Genomic DNA, 23257 nt, shown 5'->3' on the forward strand with positions numbered 1-23257 from the left:
GTGATGCTCTGAGAATATCCTAAAGAACAACACCCATCCTGGCAACAAATGGTAAAGCAAACCCTTTGATGACTAAGGTGTTTGCAAAGGGGAAAAAAATTATCATAAATAAGGTTACTTATCTTGAAAGAGCCTCTGGAGAAAAACATCATTTGTTAAAGGGATATTCAAGGAGAACAAACATCTACCACAAAATACAATGACCCAAACTTAGTAAGCTGACCAGTTAGCATCTCTGGGATCAGAGGATAGGGTCAAGATGGTATAACAGCAAGAATAATGAACACATACCAAGTGTCCAGAACAAAACATTTATTCTAAAATACATACTTTTAAGGCAGGTGCTGATAGCTCATGACTGTAATCCTAGCTACTCAGGAGGTTGAGATCTGAGTATGGCAGTTCAAAGCCAGTCTGGGTAGGAGAGTACATGAAACCTTTATCTTTAATTAAATACCAAGAAGCTAGAAATGGATCTGTGGTGGTAGAGTGCTAGCCTTGAACAAAAAGATGAAGAGGAAGTGTCGCTGTGGTTAAGTGGTCGAGTGCTAGTCCTGAGCTGCAGAGCTTAGGGACAGTACCCAGGCCCAGAGTTAAAGCCCTACCACCACCAAAAAAAAAAAAAAAAAAAGAACCCTGGCCCCAGAACTGGCATCAAAAAATACACCTTTTTAAATTTTTTTCTAAATCTTGAAAGCAGAGTATAATATGCGCTTGTAAACCCTGAAGGTTGAGGTAAGGGGATCAAAAGTTTGAGCTAGCCTTGACTAAGAAGTGAGAAGTTGGAGAGGATGGGAAGGTCAAGGAGAAGGAGATGGAAAAGAATTATCTTGACAAAAACTCAACACAAATATGTGAATGTGGATTTTAAGTGTGCCTAACCAAAAGGAGTGTATTTTAAACTTAGGGATAAAGTAAACTGAGTCAAGTCCAAAATGATGGCTATTATTTTTACTGGACCTTTTAATAATATTTTTTATTTCAAAGGAAAATATATTTATAGCTATCAATTCATGGTATTGTCATTTTTTAATTGTTACAGGCACTGAATTAAAAACTTAAATGAAGTTTATTGTAGATAGGAACAGGACAATCCTTGACTTCTTTTCTGGATCCTAGCAGGTAAATTTGTTATGAAGCAACCTTCACTGGACCCTCTTCACAGGTCAAGACTCAGGCTGAGTGTTCCTTGGTTGCTATTGCCTTTTAAAGGTGACAAAAGAGAAAGTTGAGTATGGCATAAGAATGAACAGCTTGCAAAAACAACTCAGTTCCCCAGCTAAGCTGAGCCGATCCTTCTGAATTCTGGTCCTGCCACACTCAAGTGACTCATCTCACAGGTGAATATCCTACCTCAACCTTTACCTTTCCTCCCTCTGGATTCAGAAACATTCGAAATTTCAGGGTCATAACCCTGTTATGATGAAGATGTGTGGCATGATCTGAGGGACCACCTATCATCCTGCTTTCATATGTCCAGACACTTGGAGTAATAATTCATGCCAAGCCTGATATGATTTAGGAAAATTGTATTTCTCGCTTTCTCTTTTCAAAGCTCTTGTCTCTATCTTCCACCTCAGTAACATCTAATGATTTTCTCACTTTGCTAAGGAAGTGGATGATCTTCCTTCAGAAAACTCACTAAACTAGCTTCCCATATGCACAGATTCTGCCTTCCCTCCTGCAACGGGGGTGGGGGGGGGAAGGGGAGGGTTTGCCCTCCATTTGAGTCATGGACCCCATCTCTTCATCTACTGAAGGACTCTGCATTTGCCACTATGGCCTCTCTCCAGTACCATCACATTTCTCTCTGCTCATAAATTTCCACAAGGAAACATCTTAGCTATATTAGCATCTGAAAAATGTTCCATGGTCCCTGCTGTCTCCAGCCACAATTCCATCTCTCCATGCCTGTATAGTGAAATTCCACAAAAGGTTGTTTATTCCCACTGTCTCCACATCTCCATCCCTCAACCCATCCTCTTGTGAATCCATCCTAATCAGGTTTTCTTTCCAGTGGCTCCACAGTAACTTCTGATAAAAAATTCACAAATTATTTTTATATCTTTTTTACATGCCTTCTCAGCAGCACTATGACATGGTTGAATGTGCCTTCTTCTTTGAACCCTTCTTTACTGGCCTTCTGTAATACTATACTCTCCTGCTTTCCTTCCTGCCTTACTAGCCACTCATTCTTTCATACACCTTCAATCTTCCTCGAAATCTTGGAGTTCCTCACAAATAGTCCTCTGTCCTCTTCTCCTCTGACTCTCACTCCCAGATGATCTCATAATTTCAAACAGCATCTGAGAATGACTCATTCACATCTGTCTACCTCATTTTCTCTCCTGTCTTCTAGACTGCTTCTACTTGTCTACTTCACAGCTCCTCTGGGAAACTGAATAAAACATAAATGTTACTAAGTGTAGCTGAATGTTACTTATCTTAATGTCTTTTTTCTTAATGTCTTTTTTTTTGCCAGTCCTAGGCCTTGAGCTCAGGGCCTGAGCACTGTCCTTGGGCTTTCTCAAGGCTAGAAACTCTACTACTTGAGCCACAGCACCATTTCCAGCTTTTTCTAGGTAGGTACCAAGGAATGAAACCCCAGCCTTCATGCTTCCTAGGCAAGCACTCTACCACTAGGCCAAACTTCTGGCCCTACTTATCTTAATGTTTCAAGCAACAAAAGCTATGTTCCAAAGGGAGATTTGAAGACCATTATTAATGACTTTCAAAATGGGAGTCAAAACAATTTTTTTATTTTTAAAACTCATTCATCAAGCCTGGCACCAGTGGCTCACAACTGTAATTCTAGCTACTCAGGAGGCTGAGATCTGAGGATTGAGGTTCAAAGCCAGCCTGAAAGTCTGTGAGACTTTTATCTCCAATTAACCACCAGAAAACTGGAAGTGGCACTGTGGCTCCAAGTAGTAGAACTCTAATCTTGAGCTAAAGAGGAGCTCAGGGACAGTGCTCAGGCCCAGAGTTCAAACCTCACGACTAGCAAAATAAAATAATAAATTCAGTTAAGAAAAAATAAAGAAAGTTACTATATATTAACAAAGGGAACAATTCATGAGGAAGAAATTGCATTGGTCAATATATATGCACCAAACAATGGAGCAACTAAATATATTAAATAAACACTCTTACTTAGACTTACAAAAATGGATAGACTCCAACACAATAATAATGGGAGACTTTAACATCCCACTCTTACCAAAGGAAAGGTCAAGGTCAACTAAACAAAAGATCAACAAAATAAGCTTCTAAGTTAAGTAATACCATAACCCAAATTAACAGATACCTGTAGAGTATATCACCCAACAATCACACGATACTTTCTCAGCAGCCCGTGGAACCTATTCCAAAAGATCATACCTTAGGATATTAAGCAAGTTTGGAAAAAGTATAAAATTGACTACATAGCTCTACCACGTTGCCAGGAGTACCTCTCTATTCTCTCTGAATAAAGAATACCTCTCTCTGTTTCTTCTACTTCACCAACTAATAGGAAGTGGTCCACACCTCCTTTCTTCTTGGAAGCCTGACATATCACAAAGGTCCCAGGTACTCTGTCTAACTGCCTTGTATATTGAAAAATGGGACTGTGTCAGCTCTCACCACCTCCTGATCTTCATCCTTTGCTACCTCCTTGCAGGGGTTGAAGGAAGAAAAGTGCCTTTCACAGTTAGCCTCTTTGAAACTTGCATTCTTTCCTTCATGAGAATAGAAAGGTTCTTTTTCCAGAGAAGATAGCTCTTTATTTCTATAGGGAAGAACCAGAAAAGAAGGAATTCTAATAACTTTTTAACTGTAGCACTTACAATTTTCAATTAAATTTGAAGTTGACAAATTCTATATGGATTTATATATTTTATGGGGAAAAACAAACAAAATTACTCACTCTGGTATTAATCAAAGAGCTGAATGAATGAGACCCTCAGAGTTGTCTAGTTTACCATCCCCGGGACAGTCTAAAGAGTTAGGATGTCAAGCACTAGACAAAGTTGTATTTTCTACTCCTGCTGGCACCACTGGGGTAGTTCCTGCATTTATGGTAGAGAATCCAAGCTTTCTCCTTTTCAGATGAAGCTTATCGATTTAAGCTTCTAGGACCCCTAGGGACTTGAAAAAAGCCATATCCTCCTTTCTATCTAGGTTACACTCTGCTACAAAGGTATTTTTTTTTAATCCTTTCTACTATACTGGGATTAAGATGTTACTCATTCCAAAATTGTACCCAAACTTCTCCAATTAACCAGCAAAAAGCTGAAAGTGGAGCTGTAGGTCAAATGGTAGAGTGTCAGCCTTGCAAAAACAAAACAAAACCTAAGGGGTAGCACCAAACTCTGTTCAGGCTGAGTTTAACTCCCAGTACTGATACTCCCTCCACCAAAATCTAATGTTTTAACTTTAATATAATTGTAAGTCACCCTCATTCATTTTCATGCTTGTTATTTCTAAGCAATTTGTGTCTTAAAATCAGAAAAGCCTGAAGAAAGTGGTGAGAAACACCTCAGTCAAGCCACAATGGAGAAGTGTTGACAGTGACCCCAACAATTTGAACAGATAGCAGGGAGAGCAACATAGCCAAGCAACTTAAATCAAAGTTGAATATTTATGGAATAATAGGCTTACTTATAAATAATTTCCATTTCTTCCTCCTGAAGTTCCAGAAGATGAGAAGCTCTTGACAAGGGTTTCAAATCAAAACTATCATTAAAATTCTTTTTCATTTTTAACCTTTAACCAGAAAATGTATGTGAGTATTTGAAAATACTTCTACTTTGAATTTATGCAAAACTTATTACTATACATTGACAATCAGCAAAATACTACACTGGAGATATGACTCAAGTGGTAGAACAACAACCCTCAGCAAGAAAGCGAAACAGTGTGAAGCTCTGAGTTCAAGGCCTAATATTCACACAAAAATTAAAAAATAAATTACAGTTTTAATATTTAACATAGTTAAAGTACTTACCTGTGTGATAAGACTAATAAAATAAAGTTTCTAGAAATAAACTAGTACATGCTAAACATGATTACAACTGTGTCTAGCAAATAGTAACTAAATGAAGAATTATTGTTATTATTCTAGAGTAGTGATGAGAATAGGAATTTAGTCTATAGAATTATTAAGAAAGGGACAGGTGAGACTATTTAGAAGTAGGACATGGTCCAGTGCTGGATAAGACAGAGGAAAAAGATAAAGAGGAATTCCTATGTTTCCCATAAAACATAAAAGAATATAAAAGAAGCATGTTTAGCTACCTAAGATGACTCCTCAAGCACAAGGCAACAAAACCAGTAGAGGTATTCAAGGCCTATCATACACTAAAGTAACAACAGTAATAAAACCACACAAACTCAGATAAACTTCTGGCTAAGGCCACACTAATGTTTAACAAAAGAAAAGGCATGCCAGGTGGGGTGGCTCAAGCCTGTAATCCTAGCCACTCAGGAGGCTGAGATCTGAGGATCAAGATTCAAAGCTAAAGACCATGAGACTCTTATCTTCAATTAACCACTAGAAAACTGGAAGCGCACTGTGGCTCAAGGGGTAGGGCAGTAGCCTTGAGCTGAAGAGCTAAGGGATAACAGCCAGGCCTAGAGTTTAAGTCCCACAAAAGAAAGAAGAAAGAAGAAAGAAGAAAGAAGGAAGAAGAAGAAGAGGAAGAGGAAGTGGAAGAGGAAGAAGAAGAAGAAGAAGAAGAAGAAGAAGAAGAAGAAGAAGAAGGAGGAGGAGGAGGAGGAGGAGGAGGAGGAGGAGGAGGAGGAGGAGGAAAGGTATGTCCAGATCTAGAGAAAAACTGCCTATACTATTCTTTACCTCAAATGTCCATCATTCAATCAAAATTTTTAAGACAGGCAAAATAACCCATGTAAAATAATCCCTGGTCAAGAGATAAAACAATCAATGGAACCAGATTCAGAAATGATGCAAACATTGTAAACTATCAGATGGGAAATTTCAAATAACTATGACACATGTGGTTTAAAAAAATATACAGTGGAAGGGCCAGAAGTGTGGTAGAGTGCTTGCCTAACATGCAAAACATTCCTTGATACCACATACACAGAAAAAAAGGCCAGAAGTAGTGCTGTGGCACAGTGCTTTGGCCCTGAGTTCAAGCCCCAGGACAGAAAAAAAAAAAAAAAGAGATTTCATTCGCTGAGAGTTTGGCCTAGTGGTAGATTGTTTGCCTAACATGCACAAAGACTGAGGCTCAATTTCTCAGTACTACATACACCAAAAAAGCTGGAAGTTGTGCTGTGGCTCCGAAGTGGTAGAGCTCTAGCCTTGAGAAAGCCCAAGGACAGTGCACAGGCCCTGAGTTCAAGCTCAGGGACTGGAATAAAAGAAAAAGAAAAAAGAAAAATAAAAGAATTTCTTGGGTAGACAAAACACAGTTGAGGAAAAATCTTAAAGGGATGTCAGGGGAAATCATCCAACTGAAATACAAGTAGAAAAATTCCAGTGTGTTGGGGAGAACACTGGGATAGTGCAAGGGAAGAAATAAATGTACTTTTTTTTTTTTTTGGTCTGTCATTGGCTTGAACTCATGGCTGGGCACTGTCCCTGAGCTCTTTTGCTCAAGATTAGTGCTCTACCATTTTGAGCCACATCATCACTTCTGGTTTTCTGATGGCTAGTTGGAGATAAGTATTTCACTGACTTTCCTGCCTGAGCTGGCTTCAAATTGTGATCCCCATATCTCAGCCTCCTTAGTAGCTAGGATTACAGGCATGAACCATCAGTGCCCTCGCAGAAATGCACTTTTTTTTTTGTCAGTCCTGGGGCTTGAATTCTGGGCCTGAGCACTGTCCCTGAGCCTCTTTGTGCTCAAAGCTAGTGTTCTACCACTTGAGCCACAACACCATTTCTGGCTTTTTCTGATTAATTTATTGGAGATAAGAGTCTCATTGACTTTTCTGCACTGGCTGGCTTTGAACTGTTCAGATCAGATCAGAGGCTCCTGAGTAGCTAGGATTATGGGCATAAGCCACCAGCACCTAGCAGAAATGACTTACCTGACTCACTATGTGACTGTAACCTCTCTGCACATCATGTTTACAACAATAAAAATTGTTTTAAAAAAAAGCAACAACAACAAACAATTCATTATGGAAGAGCCATAGCACTACAGACATTATTAGTGGTCTTACATATGTATAGTTGGTAGCACAAAATGAATTTTTTTCCAGACAGAAAACAACATAAAAATATTTGAAGTGAAAATGTTATAGAATTTCCCAAAGCAATGAATATTATTTAAAATATAAATCTTAGAAAATATTTTCAAAATATACAAAAATCTCAGGGATGTCAGGGACCAATAGCTCATGCCTATAATCCTAGCCACTCCAGAAGCTAAGATCTAGAGGATCATGGCTGGCCAAGGCAGAACTGCAAGCCTGAAAGACCCATCTCCAACTAATCAGCAAAACACTATGCTGATGATGTGGCTTAAGTGACAGAACACCATCAGAAACAAGAAAACTAATTAAGAGCCAAAGTCCTTAGTTCAAGACCTGGTGTATACACACACAGACACAGAGACACAGACACACACACACATGCACACACACACACACACACACACACACACACACTCACATCTCAAGGAACCCTAAGATAGAACGAAAATAAACACAGGTACATCAGAATTTAGGTAATAGAAAGATACAGAAAAAATTTTTTTGATAAAAGAAAATTCATAGACTCAAAGGTAACAGTTATAGTAGAATTCTCATTGAGAAAAATATTTTTAAACCATAACTGAAAAAACTTTATATTGCTGCCTCAAGAAATAATTTTTAGATCCTAAAAGGCTCATAATTTCTATTTTGTTAATCATTACCTTCTCCTTCTACAAAATTCACTTTCTATGTATAGAGTAGGCATTGTAATCCATTTATCTGGAGTCAAAAACTGCCTTGAATTAGAAATATTTGGGAATCTGGAAAACAGTTGGGTCTTCTCAATCTCTTTAAATTCTTTCATTGTATATATTTTGCCTGTAGGAAAATTAGTAATCTAAATTAGCACACTTAAATGAAACTGCCATTCCTCTTGGGCTATGAACTAACATAACAATTAGGAACTAAATACCAGTTTCACACTGAAAAAGAATCCTTTTTTCATCATCTTTATTATATTGTGCTTTTTTCAAAGGGTCACAGAATGGTTGCATGATAACCTGCAAGAGAAGTATTTATATGAGGACTGGGTTGCAGAATTTTGAATCTATGTGTGTATATATGGATATATATATATATATCACATTAAAAAGAGATGAGGGTACTCTAATACTCCTCTTAACAAAGCCCTCTAATCAAAAAGGTAAAGTGCTCTTTTTCAGTATAGGATTGGTCTTCAAAATTTTTTTTGCTCACTCTATCACATAAGGATATACAGGAGGTACTATGTACTTGAATGGACGCTCATCAAACAGCATATCTACTGACATTGTGATCTTATATTTGTCAGTCTCCAGAACAATAAGCAATATTGTGTGTGTGTGTGTGTGTGTGTGTGCACACGCATACTCGCGTATGCATGTGCAATCATGCTAGTCTTCGGGCTTGAACTCAGGGTCTAAGTGTTATCCCTGAGCTTTTGTGCTGAAGTCTAGCACTCTACCACTTAAGCTCCACTTCTGTCTTTTCCGTGTGTGTGTGTGTGTGTGTGTGTGTGTGTGTGTGTGTGTGTGTGTGTGTGTGTGTGTGTGTGTGTGTAATGGGAAATAGAAGTTACATAGACTGCTGTCTAGGATGGCTTTGAACCATGATCCTCAGATCTCAGCCTCCTGTATAGCTAGGATTACAGGTGTGAGCTACCAGTGCCTGGCAACAATACATTTTTGTTTCATATAAGTTTCCCAGTCTAAGGCATTTTGTTTTAGCAGCAGGAATGGGCTAAGCTATTATCAAAAAGATTTAGTTTCATATCTCAATTTCACCTCTTACTATGCTACTACTCAGTGTGTCTAAGACTAAATTCTCTTTTTAATTCTCACTTATAAAAACTACACACACAGGCCAGGGAGCATAGCCTAGTGTTAAGAGTGTTCAGCTAGCATGCACAAAGCCCTGCATTCAATTTCTGGCACCACATACTCAGAAAAAGCTGGAAGTACCACTGTGGCTCAAGTGCCAGAGCACTAGTCTTGAACAAAAAGTATCCAAGGGCAGTGCCTAGGCCCTGAGTTCAAGCCCCAGGACTGGCAAAAAAAAAAAAAATCTACACACACACACACACACACACACACACACACCTCAATTTGCAAAAAAATCTGCATAGAACCTATAACTCTTGTGCAAATACAATGGGCTTAAAATGTCTATGACTCACTGGGCATTGGCAGCTTATACCTATAATCCTAGCTACTCGGGAGGCTGAGATCTGAGGCTTACCATTCAATACCATCTGGGACAGGAAAGTCTGTAAGACTCATTTTTTTCTTTTTTTGTGGGTCATGGGGCTTGAACTCTGGGCCTGGGCACTGTCCCTGAGTTCTTCAGCTCATGGTTATTGCCCTACTCCAGAGCCACAGCCCCACTTCCTGTTTTCTAGTGATTAACTGAAGATAAGAGCCTCATTTTCTTTAATGCCTCAGCTGGCTTTGGGCTGTGATCCTCAGATCTCAGCCTCCTAAGTAACTAAGATTACAGGCCAGAGCCACAGCACCCAGCTAATCTGTAAGACTCTTATCTCCACACAAAACTGGAAGAGGTGCTGTGGCTCCAGTGGTAGAAGACTAGACTTGAGCTAAAGGGATCAGGAACAGCACCCAGACCTAGAGTTCAAACCCCACGTCCCTAGAAGGATATAGAAAATGTTACTGAGTTAGTATGGAGAATAGAATTATAAGTGCTTTTTAATTTTCTGTATTTGAAAATCAATTTTGATCATTTATGTATAATAAAATATATTAATTTTATAACAAAATTAAATGTCTATGAAAAACTTAAACATTTTCTATTACTCAATCATTGAGCAATATTTTCAAATCTTAAAAAGATTTAATTTACTTTGGGAGTTTTCCTAAGATATAAAGACTGGGAAATATTCTTAAAACATTGCATTTATATTATTCAATCAGTAAGGGGTAAGTCATATACTAAAAATATTCAAACCAGACACACACTATCAAAACTAAAATATGAAGCCTACCCTACCTTAAAAAAATTGGGATCCTCTTTATTCATAAAAAAAGGATCATACTCTTTTGGATCATAATGTTGTATAAATACATTTCCCTAAAAGAAAGAAATATAATCACATGTAAGAAGAAATGCACAATCAATTTTGAGCATTATCAGGATTCAAAAGTCACACAATTCCATTGAAGTGGAACACTTGCATAACAAACATAAAGCCCTTAAATTCAAACCCCAGTGAAGCTGAGGGAAAGAGAGAGGGAAGGGAGGGAGAATATTTTCTCTCTAAATAATATAGACTGTACATACATAAAGGGGAGGCTGTCTGGATGATTAAGCAGCCAGTGAACAAACAACTGGAAAAAGTATCAAAAATCTTTTCCTACCTTTTTATTTACATGTTTTAAAAAACTAGCTATTTCCTCTTGTCTCCTTTTTGTGATCTTTTTATGTGAACAAACTTTTTCTATAATTTTCTTCTGTAGAGGATCTGCCACTTGTTCAACCCACTTTTTATATAGTATCTCTTTTTTTCTCTTATTTAAGAAGTCATGATGATATAAACTCTGATCTAAGGCCTAGAAAACAAAGTAAAAATAAAATGTAGCCAGGTGCAGTGGCTCACACCTATAATCCTAGGTACTCAGGAGGCTAAGATCTGAGGATCAAGGTTCAAAGCCAGCCCAGGCACAAAAAGACCTGGGACTCTTATCTCCAACTAACCTCTAGAAAATGGGAAGTGGGGCTTGGCTCAAGGGTAGGGTGGTAGCCTTGAGCTGAAGAGCTCAGGGACAGCTCAGGGGCCAAATTCAAGCCCCATGACCCACAAAAATAAATAAATAAATAAAATGTAAATTCAAACTATAATGGCAATAAAGCAGTTCCACTAAGTGAGGGGAGTTAATTACCAAGGAGGATGAGGAAGGAACTTTGGGAGTGTTTAGTATATTCATTATGTTAATATGTGGAGATGTCAAAAGTTGTAAAATTGTATACTTTAAATATATGCTTTTATGCAAGGAACCAGTGTGGCTCATGCCTGTAAACCTAGCTACTTAGGGGGTTGAGATGATCTCAGGATCATGGTTGGAAGGCCAAAAGATTCTCATCTCCAATAAACTACCAAGAAAAAGTTGGAATTGGTGCTGTGGCTCAAGTGGTAGAGTGCTACCCTGAACATAAGAAGCTCAGGGACAGTATCCAAGCCCTGAGTTCAAGCCTCAGGACTGGCAAAAAAAAAAAAAAATATATATATATATGTATATATATATATATGTGTGTGTATTTATTGATATTAACTATAACTTAATAAAGCAAGTTAGAAAAGGAAATTATAGCTTATCAAAATCTGAGTAATAGTGCTTCAACAGAACCATAGTTTTGTTACTTTAGAAAAGATACACATAATCAATGACTTATAATTTCATATTAAGAAGAAAATGTATACATATAAATACAAAGTTAGTAAAGCAAAAGGATATTAGAGAATGAAACAAATTTCTTAAAATCAATATATTGATCTCAAGCCACTTTTCATTGCCACTAGCCAAGAAACTCAAAATGTCACACAGTTAGTGAACTATTATACCTTCATCCAATCATGTGGCTGAGATTCCAACCATCCTTTTGAGCTCCCGAGCTTGGGAAGAGTGTCATTTGCCTTATTATCATTGTCTGTATTTTTCATTGTGGTCGCAAGCAACAGAGCCCCTAGAAAAACTAAAAAGTAGCCTATTTAGTAATTAAGTTTCAGACCACCTTATTTTATTTAATAAGTACTCATGAGCTTGAATGAGTATGGGATGGATTTTGAACACTAGTAGTAACCATGATTTCTCCACAAGAGGTTTTCCCCTTAGGGAAACCCGCTCCTCCAGGCAGGCCTGGTTCTCTCTCTCAAGGAACCCCCAAACTCTTGCCCACAAGGAGAGCCACTCAAGGCAGTGTGACCCTGGGCCCAGCCTCTAGGGCTCCCCATTTTCAGCACGTTCCTCACTAGTCGCCAAGAATCGGGGAGCTGCAACGTCCAGGCCACTGAGGCACACACGGAGCTCTTAATGGGCGAAATCTCCAAGACTTCGCGCTCTCAGAGGTCCAAAGCCCGTTGGGAGGGAGCAGCTGCCATGAGGCTCCGCACTCCCGGCTGGTGGACAGCACCCCACGCCCTCACCGCGGACCAGGCCGCGTGCGGCCTCGGCCACCACCCGCAAGCCTCTGGCGCGAACCCCGTGCGCCTCGGGCCCCGGGGTCCGCCGACCACGACTGGTCACATGAGGTTCCTCACGCGGCCCCACGCGAGGTCAGCAGCCCGACGCCACAGCTGTCCCGCTGCTATGGCGAGGGTGGCCGCGTAGGCCCTCGGCCTCTTCCGAGCACGTCACTACTGACACGAACGTTCCCACCCGGCGTCTCCCGGGAGCGGCCTCGCGCGCCTCTCCCCGCAGAGGGCGACGTGAGCGCATCTCCGGGACAGGCAGCTAACACAGCCAATCCGGTTGCTTCATTGCGTGCGTCAGGGGCGGGGCTTATCCACGTGCCTACTCCCCCGCCCCCACGCGGAGCTCCTGGCACTCCGTTGGGTCTCAGGTGTGTGTGCCTGGTTCACAGGAGCTTCGAGGCGACGCCATGACGGGATGGCGCTCATGCTGCGGGTAACGGGGCGACTGCCCTCGGTGTCCCTGCGGTGGGCGAGCGTCCGTGGCCACCAACCTGACAGGACTTGTGCGGGAAAACGTTGGCTTAGCTCCTGAGAGCCTTCTTAGGACGCCTGGGGTGTTGGTCCGTGAGCGCCATCCATCCGGCCACCCGCACTGGCTGAGGTGTTCAGCTGGATGTGGTTCAGCTTCCTAGCTGGATGGGCGTTGCTGGAGGCTTTTCTTGTGGGTGGTGGTGGTTGGTTTGTGCTTTTGTTTTGTTTTCGAGGTGGAGTCTCGGGAACTTTTCTGTCCAGGCTACCTTCCAACTGTGATCGTTCACTTATCAGCCTTCAGAGTAGCTAGGTTGACAGCCATGAAACACTGGTGACTGGCTTGATGATCAGTTCTTTTGTTGTTGTTGTTGTTTTGTAGGTAATGGGGCTTGGACTGAGGGCCTGGGCACTGTCCCTGCGCCCTTCAGTTCAAGTCTACCGCCCTACCCTTGAGCCACAGCCCCACTTCTATTTTTTTGGTGATTAATTACAGATAAGAATCTCACGAACTTTAGTTCCCTGGCTGGCTTTGAACCGTGATCCTCAGATCTCAGCCTCCTAAGTAGCTAGGATTACTGGCGTGAGACACAGCGCCCAGATTTGATCAGTTTTGAAATCCCAAATAGTTTTTATATCAACAGTTGCAAAGCTAGAAAATTGTGAGGCTGTGATTTTGCAAACTTAGCTTCCCTAATCCTCTGGGTGAACTGTGATCCCCCGTGGATTCTGCTTTCCTCTTTGAGTGTTGGTGGACACCATAATTTCAAAAACACACCTTCCAATATTCAAACTGTCCCAGTGTCTTGAAGGGATGTTTGTGTTCTCATGCCTTTTCACGTCTAATGAATGGGAGCCTGTGCGGGTTATTCAAGCCTGCTGGGTAAGGATCCCTATTTGAAGCCTGCTTAGGAAAAGGTGAAACTCTAACCCTCCTCTCCTCCCCCCCAAAAATGCTGGAAGTGTATCTGTGGCTCAAGTGGCTGAATGCCAGCTTTGAACAAAAGAAGCTCAGGGACACAGGGACAGTGTCTAAGCCCTGGGTCAAACTCAAGGACCAGCACACACACACACACACACACACACGAAAGCTACAGGGAGTGGATGGCTTCAGCTGTACTTCCTGTTTCAGAGCTGAAGGAAGATGAGCCACTTGCAGAACTTACTGTTAGATACCCTCCTGGGAACTAAGCATGTGGACTGTGCAGCACTCATCAGACTCCAGGAGCGGACCGTATGTGTTGCATCACCAGGATTTACTGTAAGGGAAAAAATGTTTTTAGGATGGGGGTACTTAGACATTTTTTTAAGTAGAAGTTTCAATTCAATCAATCATAAGTGACTTTTTTATATAGTTATACAAATCATAAGTACAATGCATCTTGATCAGTGTTATCTACCCTTTCCATTCTTCCTCATCTTTCCCAGTGGGACCTAAGACTTTTTGTGTGTGTGCCAGCCTTGGGGCCTGAACTCAGGGCTTGGGTGATGTACCTTAGCCTTTTGCCTTTTTTTTTTTTTTTTTGCCAGTCCTGGGGACTGAACTCAGGGCCTGAGCAGTGTCCTTGGACTTTGCTCAAGGCTAGAGCTCTACCACTTGAGTCACAGCACCACTTCTGGCTTTTTTCTGTGTATGTAGTACCGAGGAGTTGAGTTCTGTTCTTCATGCATGCTATGCAAGCATTCTACCACTAAGTTAAATTCTCGGCCCTGTCCCTGACCTTTTCTACTCAAGGCTAACTCTGTACCACTTTGAGTCACAGCACCACTCTGGTTTTCTTGTGGATAATTTGAAATAAGAGTATCACAGACTTTCCTGCCTGGGCTGGCTTTCAAACCAAGATCCTCAGATCTTAGCCTCCTGCATACCTAGGATTACAAGCATGAGCCACTGGCACCTCTCTCATTTCTACTCTAACACAAAAGTAGATATCATTTTGGTAGAAAAGTAACCACAAGGGCTAAACTCTTAAGCTAACATTCTTTTTTCTTTCTTTTTTTTGGCACCAGTCTGGGCTTGAGCTCAGGGCCTAAGCACTATCCTTGGATTTTCTCAAGGCTAGAGCTCTACCCCTTGAACCTCAGCACCAGTTCCAACTTTTTTTCTATGTATGTGGTACCCAGGAATCAAACCCGGGTCTTCATGCATGCTGGGCAAGCACTCTACCACTAGGCCAAACTCCCGGCTCCTAAGCTAGCACTGTCTATAATGCCCAAGTCTCAGGACAACCACCAAAGAGACCACCAAGAGTCAGACATTCTGAAATACAAAAGCAAGGTGTTATTCAGGCGGGATAACTCTGTGCCTCTGTCCTAGGCACCCTTAGGGCCTCTGTCCTAGGCACCCTTAGTGGGAGCTCAGGAGGAGGCCGTGACCTGCATTTTTACAGGGCTTTTAAAGGCAAAGACCACAGATTTACAGCAACACAGCAATCGGCTATTGGAATGAGATAAGGTAGGGGTTAGGGACACTTCGGGGCAGTGGAAGCTAACCTTCCCATGCCAGTAGAGTTCTAATTAGCTGTATGAAGGTAGTTTTATGGCTTTAGAAAACAAATGCCATCCCTTGAGTTTAACACAGACAGGTCAGTTCCTGGGACTTGATGGCACCACAATTCTGTTTCTTTAATTTATGTGCACTTTTGGATCACTCACAGTTTACATAAACAAGATGGTTGCTACTTCAGAATGGGGGCGCTCTTTTTTTAGCTCCTCAGTCCTTGGACTTTTTCAAGGCTAGAGTTCTACCACCTGAGCCACAGCACCATTTCTAGTTTTTTTTTCTATGTATGTAATACCAAGAAATTGAACCTGGGTCTTTCTGCATGCTAGGCAGGCACTCTAATACTAGACCAAACTCCTGGCCAAGTTGACATTCCTTAATAAACTAGCTATCTTATCTTGGTTTTGGAGAAGAGTCAGGGATGAGGGCCAGGTCCATTGTTCATGCCTCTGCACTCTAAGTGACCTTTGCCACTTGGGCATCCCTGGTGTCGTGCCCTTGTACACAGCCAAGTGTGCCTTCAGCCTTGTTTTGGAAGATGAATGGTTGCCCTCAGACTGTATTCCAATAAAATTTAAATTTTATATATTAGTTACATATCACAATATAGTGCTCTTCTTTTAAATTTTTCTTAATCCTTCAAAAATGTGAAAGATAAAAGAAGTCAGAATTCTAAAAGGTAGCTGGGTGCTTCTGGCTCACACTTAAAATCTTAGCTGCTCAGAAAACTGAGATCTGAGGATCATTGTTCAAAGCTAGCCTTGGAAGACAAATCCAAAAGACTCAACTCCAATTAACCAGCAAAAATCCCGAAGTGGAGATGGGGCCCAAGTGTTAGAGCAACAGCCTTGAGCAAATAACACAAGTGAGAGTATGAAATACTATGATGTCCTAAGTGCAAGTCCCATTACTAACCCCTCCCTACCCCAAAAAATAAGGCTGGAGACCTCTTACAGTACCTGCCTGGCAAGCAAAAGGTCTTGAGTTCAATTCTCAGTAATGCCAAATATAAAGTAAATGTGAAAAATATTCTTTCTTTTCAGGCCAGGAGTTGGGCCTAGTGGTAGAATGCTTGCCTAGCATGCATGAAGACCAGGGTTCAATTCCCCAGTACCATATATACAAAAAAAGCTGGAAGTGGTTCTGTGGCTCAAGTGGTAGAGCTATAGGCTTGAGGAAAGCCCAATGACAGTGCTCAGGCCCTGAGTTCAAGCCTCAGTACTGGCAAAAAAAAAATAGTCACTCAACCAAATTTGGCCAGTGACCATAACTTCTGATTTATGTAATCTCTTCTACAGTTAATGCCAAATGACATTCGAGCACTTGTGAATGGATTTGCCAAAAACCCTTTACAAACCAGAAGAGACGGATTATATTTCAAAGAAACAGATTACAAATGTGTTCGGTCAGATGACACTTCTCTTTATGCCAAGAATGTGAGTGTTCAAGATTTGAAGGCAGCTTTCTATTTTCTTTGACCCTACTAATCCTCTCCATAAAACAAAACAAGCCAGCACTGCACTGAGGCAATAATAAACTGGCCATTTCTGAAAGTACTATCAGAAAACCTAGATGTGACAAATATTCATTCTGGAATCTATTAACAAAACCTAGTCTGACCTGTCTTTTCTTAGTAGTCCATCCTTGGAAGTGGAGCTATAGCTCGAGTGTTCATGCACCATCCTTAAGTGAAAATGCCAGGGGAAAACATGAGGTCCTGAGTTCAGTTACAATACTTACAGTATAAGAAAAAAAAAGAAATTTCAGTAGTACATTCTTCATATTCTACTTCCTTCTCTCACAAAACAGAAATGAAGGGAACAGAAGACATTGTACAAAAGGAAATGTACTCATTACTTGAGTAAATTAGGAGGAACAAATAGAGAACTCAAAAATTAATATGTAGAAGTCAGAAAATGGTGGGGGAAAAAATATGGCTAGAAGGGGACCGGGAGTTTGGCCTAGTGGAGAGTGCTTGCCTAGCTTGCACGAACACCCGGGTTTGATTCCTCAGCACCACATATACATAGAAAAAGCCAGAAATGATGCTGTGACTCAAGTGGTAGAGCTCTAGCCTTGAGAAAGCCCAAGGACAGTGCTTAGGCCCTGAGTTCAAGGCCCAGGACTGGCAAAACAAAAACAAACAAACAAAAAAAAACCCCACAAAAACTAAAGGCAGGATATTCTATTTTATTCTTCATCCAGGAAAACAATGGTGTGATTGTTGTGAAGACCAATTTGTATCTTCTGGTGGCCACTTATACTGCGGGCATGTATCCCAGTATCTGTGTGGAAGCCACAGAGAAGCTGGGTAAGTTTGCTTCCTAATGTCTGTTAGTTGAGTCTTCCAGTGACAGAGAACCAACCAGGTAGAAGAGAAAGGGATTTACTTATTAGAAGAGTCCTCTGGTTATTTATGTGTCACTAGAGGGATAAGGTGTAGCTGAGCTACAAGGATAGCAAATACCAGGGACAGGACTCTTACCTAACTTATGCAATTGCAGTCTCTCAGTATATCACCTTCATAGTAACAATAAAGTAAACATTTTATAAATACGACATAGGAGCCAGAAGTTTGGCCTAATGGTAGAGTGCTTGCCTAGCATGCACAAAGACCCTGGTTCGATTCCTCTGTACCACATACATAGAAAAAACTGGAAATGGTGCTGTGACTCAACAGCACTAAGACCATGAGTTCACTCTCTTAGACTGGCAGAAAGAAAGAGAGAGAGAGAGAGAGAGAGAGAGAGAGAGAGAGAGAGAGAGAGAGAGAGAGAGGAAGAACTTAAGGAGGCTGAGATCTGAGGATCAAGGTTCAAAGCCAGCCTGGGCACAAAAGGACCTGAGACTCTTATCTCCAATTAACCTCTAGAAAACGGGAAGTGGGGCTTGGCTCAAGGGTAGGGTGGTAGCCTTGAGCTGAAGAGCTCAGGGACAACACCCAGGCTGAGTTTAAGCCCCATGACCCACCAAAATAAATAAATAACATAAATTTGCTTCCTGACAAGAAATTGCCCTCTTGACAAGAAATTTTCTGATAATTTCAAAGGATGGAAAACATGTGGCTAAAGAATAAAGCTTTCATACCTCTTCGCTTCCCTCCCAAATGCAATTTATTTTGTTTCATTACAAACTACTTACCTTCCTGGATGTTATCATGTCTAAGCCTCCTATTTTGTCTCTTTATTTTTCCATAGGACCCTGACCTGACAAATCTTGGATCATATGGTTTACCCCTATACCAGTTAACTATGTAGTTGAGAGGAAGAGGGAAGAAGAGAGTAGAGAGTACAGGAATTTAAAAGCAGAAATGTTGCTGGGTGCCCATGGCCCATGCCTGTTAATTCCAGCTACTCAGGAGGCTGAGATGTGGAATTGCAGTTCAAAGCTAAAAAGGAGCTCAGGGACAATGCCTGGGCCCAGAGTTCAAACCTTAGGACCACCAAAAAAACAGGGGTGAGGGGGATATGTAACATTGGGGGCTCACATAATCCTAGCTGCTGAGAGCTGATGAGCTGATGATAGTGGTTCAATTTTTTTTTTTTTTTTTTGGTGGTGATGGGGCTTGAACTCTAGGCCTGAGTGCTGTCCCTGAACTCTTCAGCTCAAAGTTAGAGCCCTACCACTTGAGCCACAGTTTTCTGGTAGTTAATTGGAGATAACTCTTACAGATTTTTGTGCCCAGGCTGGCTTTGAACCCAGACCTTCAGATCTCCTGGGTAGCTAGGATTACAGCCCTGAGCCACTGGCTCCAGGCTTCAATCTCTCTCTCTCTCTCTCTCTCTTCTCTCTCTCTCTCTCTCTCTCTCTCTCTCTCTCTCTCTCTCTCTCTCTCTCTCTCTCTCTCTCTCTCTTAATCTACCATAAAAAGCCAGAATTGGAGCAGTGGCTCAAGTGGTAAAGCACTAGCCTTGAGCATAAAAGCACAAGGACTGTGTCTAGGCCCTGAATTCAAGTCTCAGGATGGGTACCCCTCCCTACCCTTCCCCCCCCCAAAAAAATGTGTGTTTTAAATCTAGATAATGGAACGCACATAAGCAAGGTTGCAGCAGTTTCTGTTGTTTCAAAAACTCTCTCCCACCCTGTTTCCTGCACTAACCATATCCTTAATTCTCTGTGCATAGAGACACAATGCATTCTCCTAAACAGTTCAAATACCTCTACAGTGGCAGTTACTAATGCAGAAAAGTAGATTGACAAGAAATCAAGCAACACTCAAGAGACATAGAACTCAAATTCATTATGCAAGGGGGCTCAGAAGAGTTCCTACTACTCCACAGCCTGAGTCCAGATCAGCAGGTCACAGGGTTTTCATGGCTTAATGGAGAGCTGGGTTACTAAGGCTGTGCTAGCAGCTGATAGGTGAATTTAAACTGGGGGGGGGGGTCACTTAGGCAAGAAGAACAGTTAGGTATGCAAGGGTATTACAGCTTGTTTACAACAGTGGAAGAAGGTATCGGTCCTGGGCCTGTTTGTGCTGTTTTAGTTTTAGTCCCCCCAATGTTTTATTCCTATCTCTAGTGATTTTTTTCATTGCCACTAAGAGGTAAATTTGAGGCTTGTACTACAATCTGTATTGCCTACTAAATGATGAATGCTATAAGGGCAAGAACTGTGTTTTGACTATCTAGTCATCCTTGTAGCTTCAGTACCAAAGCACAGCATCTAGCACACACCATGTTTTCTGTCATATGTAGAAGCTAGATTTAGCTTGTAAATCTATAAGCGAGTATGTTGGGTGTTATGCAAGTGCATACAAATGTATTAACTGAAATATTGTAGATTCAAAGGAGAATTCAGATAGTACAATTCCTTAGAAAGGCGAAGTCAATGTTCAACAAATAAACATCAAGAATGGTATGAGACGGGGAGAGGAATAGATGAATGAAGAGGAGTGGAGGGAAAATATAGCTAAGAATTCAATGGGCAGCCAGCAAAAGTTAGAAAACTGAAGGAAGGGGGGGTTGGGAGGGATGAGTGAGAATGTTGAAAGGGATGATATTGATGGTCTTCTTGAGTATTCATAATAAGTGAATACATGAATGATTAAGTTAAATTGTACTGACAATTTTACTATTCATAAATTAATAATTAAGCTGTGTTTTCTTTCAGGAGAATATCTAAGAAAGAAAGGAAATTAAGTCATCAGAGGACCATGGAAGACAACATTATTTTTCAGAAGAAAAGCGTAGGTCCTAAAGAAAAAAAATAAAATTTTTGAGGCTAAAAACACTAGCAGAAGATTAAAATAGAATTAAAAATAGAATTTTTGAGGCTAAAAATACTAGGCAGAAGATTAAAAAAGAAGGATGAGTTAGGGAGTCATTTTCCTTATTTTAGAAGATAATTGCCTCTAATTAGAATTATCTGATCAGTTTTGTTTGTTCAATGTGGGTAAGCGGCATAGAATGTGAGACGATAGTTTTTCTGTCTTCTGGAAGTTTCACCTCCATGAGGCTCTTGTACTTCTACACATCTTGCCAGATATGACAAGAATGCAGGCCCTAATGTAGCCACTTCTTAAGGTCATGTTACAATAAACAAATCTTTTAAAAATGAAATAAGGGGGGCCAGGAGTTTGGCCTAGTGGTTGAGTGTTTGCCTAGCATGCACAAAGACCAGAACCATGTACATAGAAAAAAGCCAGAAGTGGTGCTGTGGCTCAAGTGGTAGAGCATTAAGCCTTGAGGAGAGTCCAAGCACAGTGTTCAGGCCCTGAGTTCAAGCCCCAGGGCTGGCAAAAAAAAAAAAAATGAAGTATGGGTGCTGATAATTTGGCCTAGTGGTAGAGCGATTGCCTAGCATGCATGAAGCCCTGGGTTAAATTCCTTAATAATACATACAGAGAAAAAGCCAGGAGTGGTGCTGTAGCTCAAGTGGTAGAGCTCTAGCCTACCTACCTACCTAGAGAAAGCCCAAAGACAATGCTCAGGCCCTGAGTACAAGCTCTAGGCCGGAAAAAAAATGAAGTATGGGAAGTGGGAGCTATGGCTCAAAGTAGTAGAGCACTAGCCTTGAGCAAAAACTCAGGTACAGCAGCTGGGCCCTAAGTTCAAGCCCCATGACTAACAGAAAGAGAGCGAGAGAGAGAGGGGGGGGGGAGAGAGAGAGAGAGAGAGAGGGAGGACAATGTATTTTACCACAGTTATATGGCTGGGGAGGGAGCACTTAGATATGAGGAAATGGAGACTGGCAGATCTTCTTAGTGTTCCTTTTGACCCTTAGATTCAGCACTTCAACTCAGCAAAACAATTGTATGGTCTAATTTACCAGCTCTGGTAAATTGTAAATTAAAATAAAATCTTGATCTTCACATTATTAGGCAACAAGGTGCAATACTCTGAATCGCAAAATGTTATCATTCTGAAGCTGTCTTTTGTTATTGTTTATAAAATCTCATTTTCAAATTTTATGTATCAGCTCTTCAAAGTTGATATCAATGCTGTTCCTTTTTTAAAATGTTGGTGCTAAGCCACAGATTTTTTTTTTTTTTTTTTTTTGCCAGTCCTGGGCTTGAGCTCAGGGCCTGAGCACTGTCCTTGGACTTTCTCAAGGCTAGAGCTCTACCACTTGAGCCTCAGCACCACTTCCAGCTTTTTTTTTTCTATGTATGTGGTACCAAGGAATTGAACCCGGGTCTTCGTGCATGCTAGGCAAGCAGTTTAACCACTAGGCCAAACTCCCGGCCCACAGATATTTTTTTCTTGATAGTCAATCTTATCACTATACCATCCATTTGTCATTTCAGCTGCTTGATTTTTTTCACATTTTCTTGATGAGAGATAAGTGTAAATTCGCTTAGTATTCATTGAGTAACATACTGTGTGGTAACTAGTAGTGCTATAAAAGACGGTTTTCTTCCCTGCCCCACAAAATAGTCACATTGTAGTGGAATGAATGAATCATGTCACCAAGCAATATATCTGTTAGTAGGTATAAATTTAAAAATTTTACAACACAGAGCTGGAATGACTAGCTATGCTTTCAGGAACGAAAACCTCAAACCTAAAAGTGACATCTGAAGTGAATTTAAAAGAAGAGTAATTTATAAAAAAGAACATTCTAGGGGCCGGGAGTTTGGTCTAGTGGTAGAGTGCTTGCCTAGCATGCACAAAGACCCGGAAGTGGTGCTGAGGCTCAAGTGGTAGAGCTCTAGCCTTGAGAAAGTCCAAGGACAATGCTCAGGCCCTGAGCTCAAGCCCAGGACTGGCAAAAAAAAAAAAAAAAAAAAAAAACAAAAAAAAAACATTCTAGGCTAAAGGAAAAGCATGTGCAAATTTCTTTTTATCGTTATTAAGTAGCTGTACAAAAGGGTTACAATTCTTTAAGTCAAGTTGTGAGTATCGTGCTCCTTGGACAATGCCACCCCTTCTTTTGTTTTCCTCCATTTTTCTTTTCCTGTCACTACTCTCAAGTTACATACATTATCTTTTTACATAATGTACATTGAATATAATTACTACATTTGCTCACCCTTCCTCCCTCAGAGCCTGTGTTCCCCTCTTTGTCCACCCCAAACATGTTTCCACTTCCTGATATTTGTTTTGTTAAACAGTATCTTAGTTGTTCAAGGGAGTTATTCCCTCACATTCTTCCCCTGAGTATACCCTCCTTTAAGTCAGTTTTTTGTTTTTGTTTTTTTGGTGGGTCATGGAGCTTGAACTCAGCCTGGGTGCTGTCCCTGAGCTCTTCAGCTCAAGGCTACCACTCTACCCTTGAGCCAAGCCTCACTTCCCATTTTCTAGGGGTTAATTGGAAATGAGTCTCAGGTTCTTTTGTGCCCAGGCTGGCTTTGAACTTTCATCCTCAGATCTCAGCCTCCTGAGTAGCTAGGATTATAGGCGTGAGCCACCGCACTCCACTCACAGTTATATTTTTTATCCAGCTTCCTATGAGTA

General features: G+C 41.0%; 2 protein-coding genes across 9 annotated transcripts; one reads left to right on the plus strand and one right to left on the minus strand.

Moving 5' to 3' along the window:
- Positions 1-685: 685 nt before the first annotated feature.
- LOC150061023 (protein FAM228B-like) lies at positions 686-12608 on the minus strand. Of its 7 annotated transcripts, none has more exons than XM_090337369.1 (9): positions 12573-12608; positions 11759-11889; positions 10557-10748; positions 10189-10269; positions 8120-8207; positions 7869-8025; positions 4642-4746; positions 3625-3769; positions 686-1203 (listed from the first exon to the last, which is right to left on the minus strand). In XM_090337369.1, exons 2-9 carry the CDS (start codon positions 11855-11857, stop codon positions 1174-1176), a joined length of 897 nt encoding a protein of 298 aa, XP_090193495.1. In that variant the 5' UTR covers positions 11858-11889; positions 12573-12608; the 3' UTR covers positions 686-1173. The 7 variants fall into 7 exon arrangements, with proteins under 7 accessions (XP_090193495.1, XP_090193493.1, XP_090193494.1 ...); XM_090337367.1 differs by having other exon boundaries at positions 12559-12601; XM_090337368.1 differs by having other exon boundaries at positions 12565-12597.
- Positions 12609-12739: 131 nt separating this feature from the next.
- Pfn4 (profilin family member 4) lies at positions 12740-20545 on the plus strand. Of its 2 annotated transcripts, XM_090337372.1 has the most exons (5): positions 12749-12821; positions 13989-14117; positions 16658-16795; positions 17565-17670; positions 20472-20545. In XM_090337372.1, the coding sequence occupies exons 2-5, from the start codon at positions 14001-14003 to the stop codon at positions 20498-20500; spliced, it is 390 nt and encodes a 129-aa protein (XP_090193498.1). In that variant the 5' UTR covers positions 12749-12821; positions 13989-14000; the 3' UTR covers positions 20501-20545. The 2 variants fall into 2 exon arrangements, with proteins under 2 accessions (XP_090193499.1, XP_090193498.1); XM_090337373.1 differs by lacking the exon at positions 13989-14117 and having other exon boundaries at positions 12740-12821.
- Positions 20546-23257: the final 2712 nt, after the last annotated feature.

This window comes from Megascapheus bottae, chromosome 7 (genome assembly GCF_031878675.1).
Source record: "Megascapheus bottae isolate mThoBot1 chromosome 7, mThoBot2.hap1, whole genome shotgun sequence".
Taxonomy (NCBI): domain Eukaryota; kingdom Metazoa; phylum Chordata; class Mammalia; order Rodentia; family Geomyidae; genus Megascapheus; species Megascapheus bottae.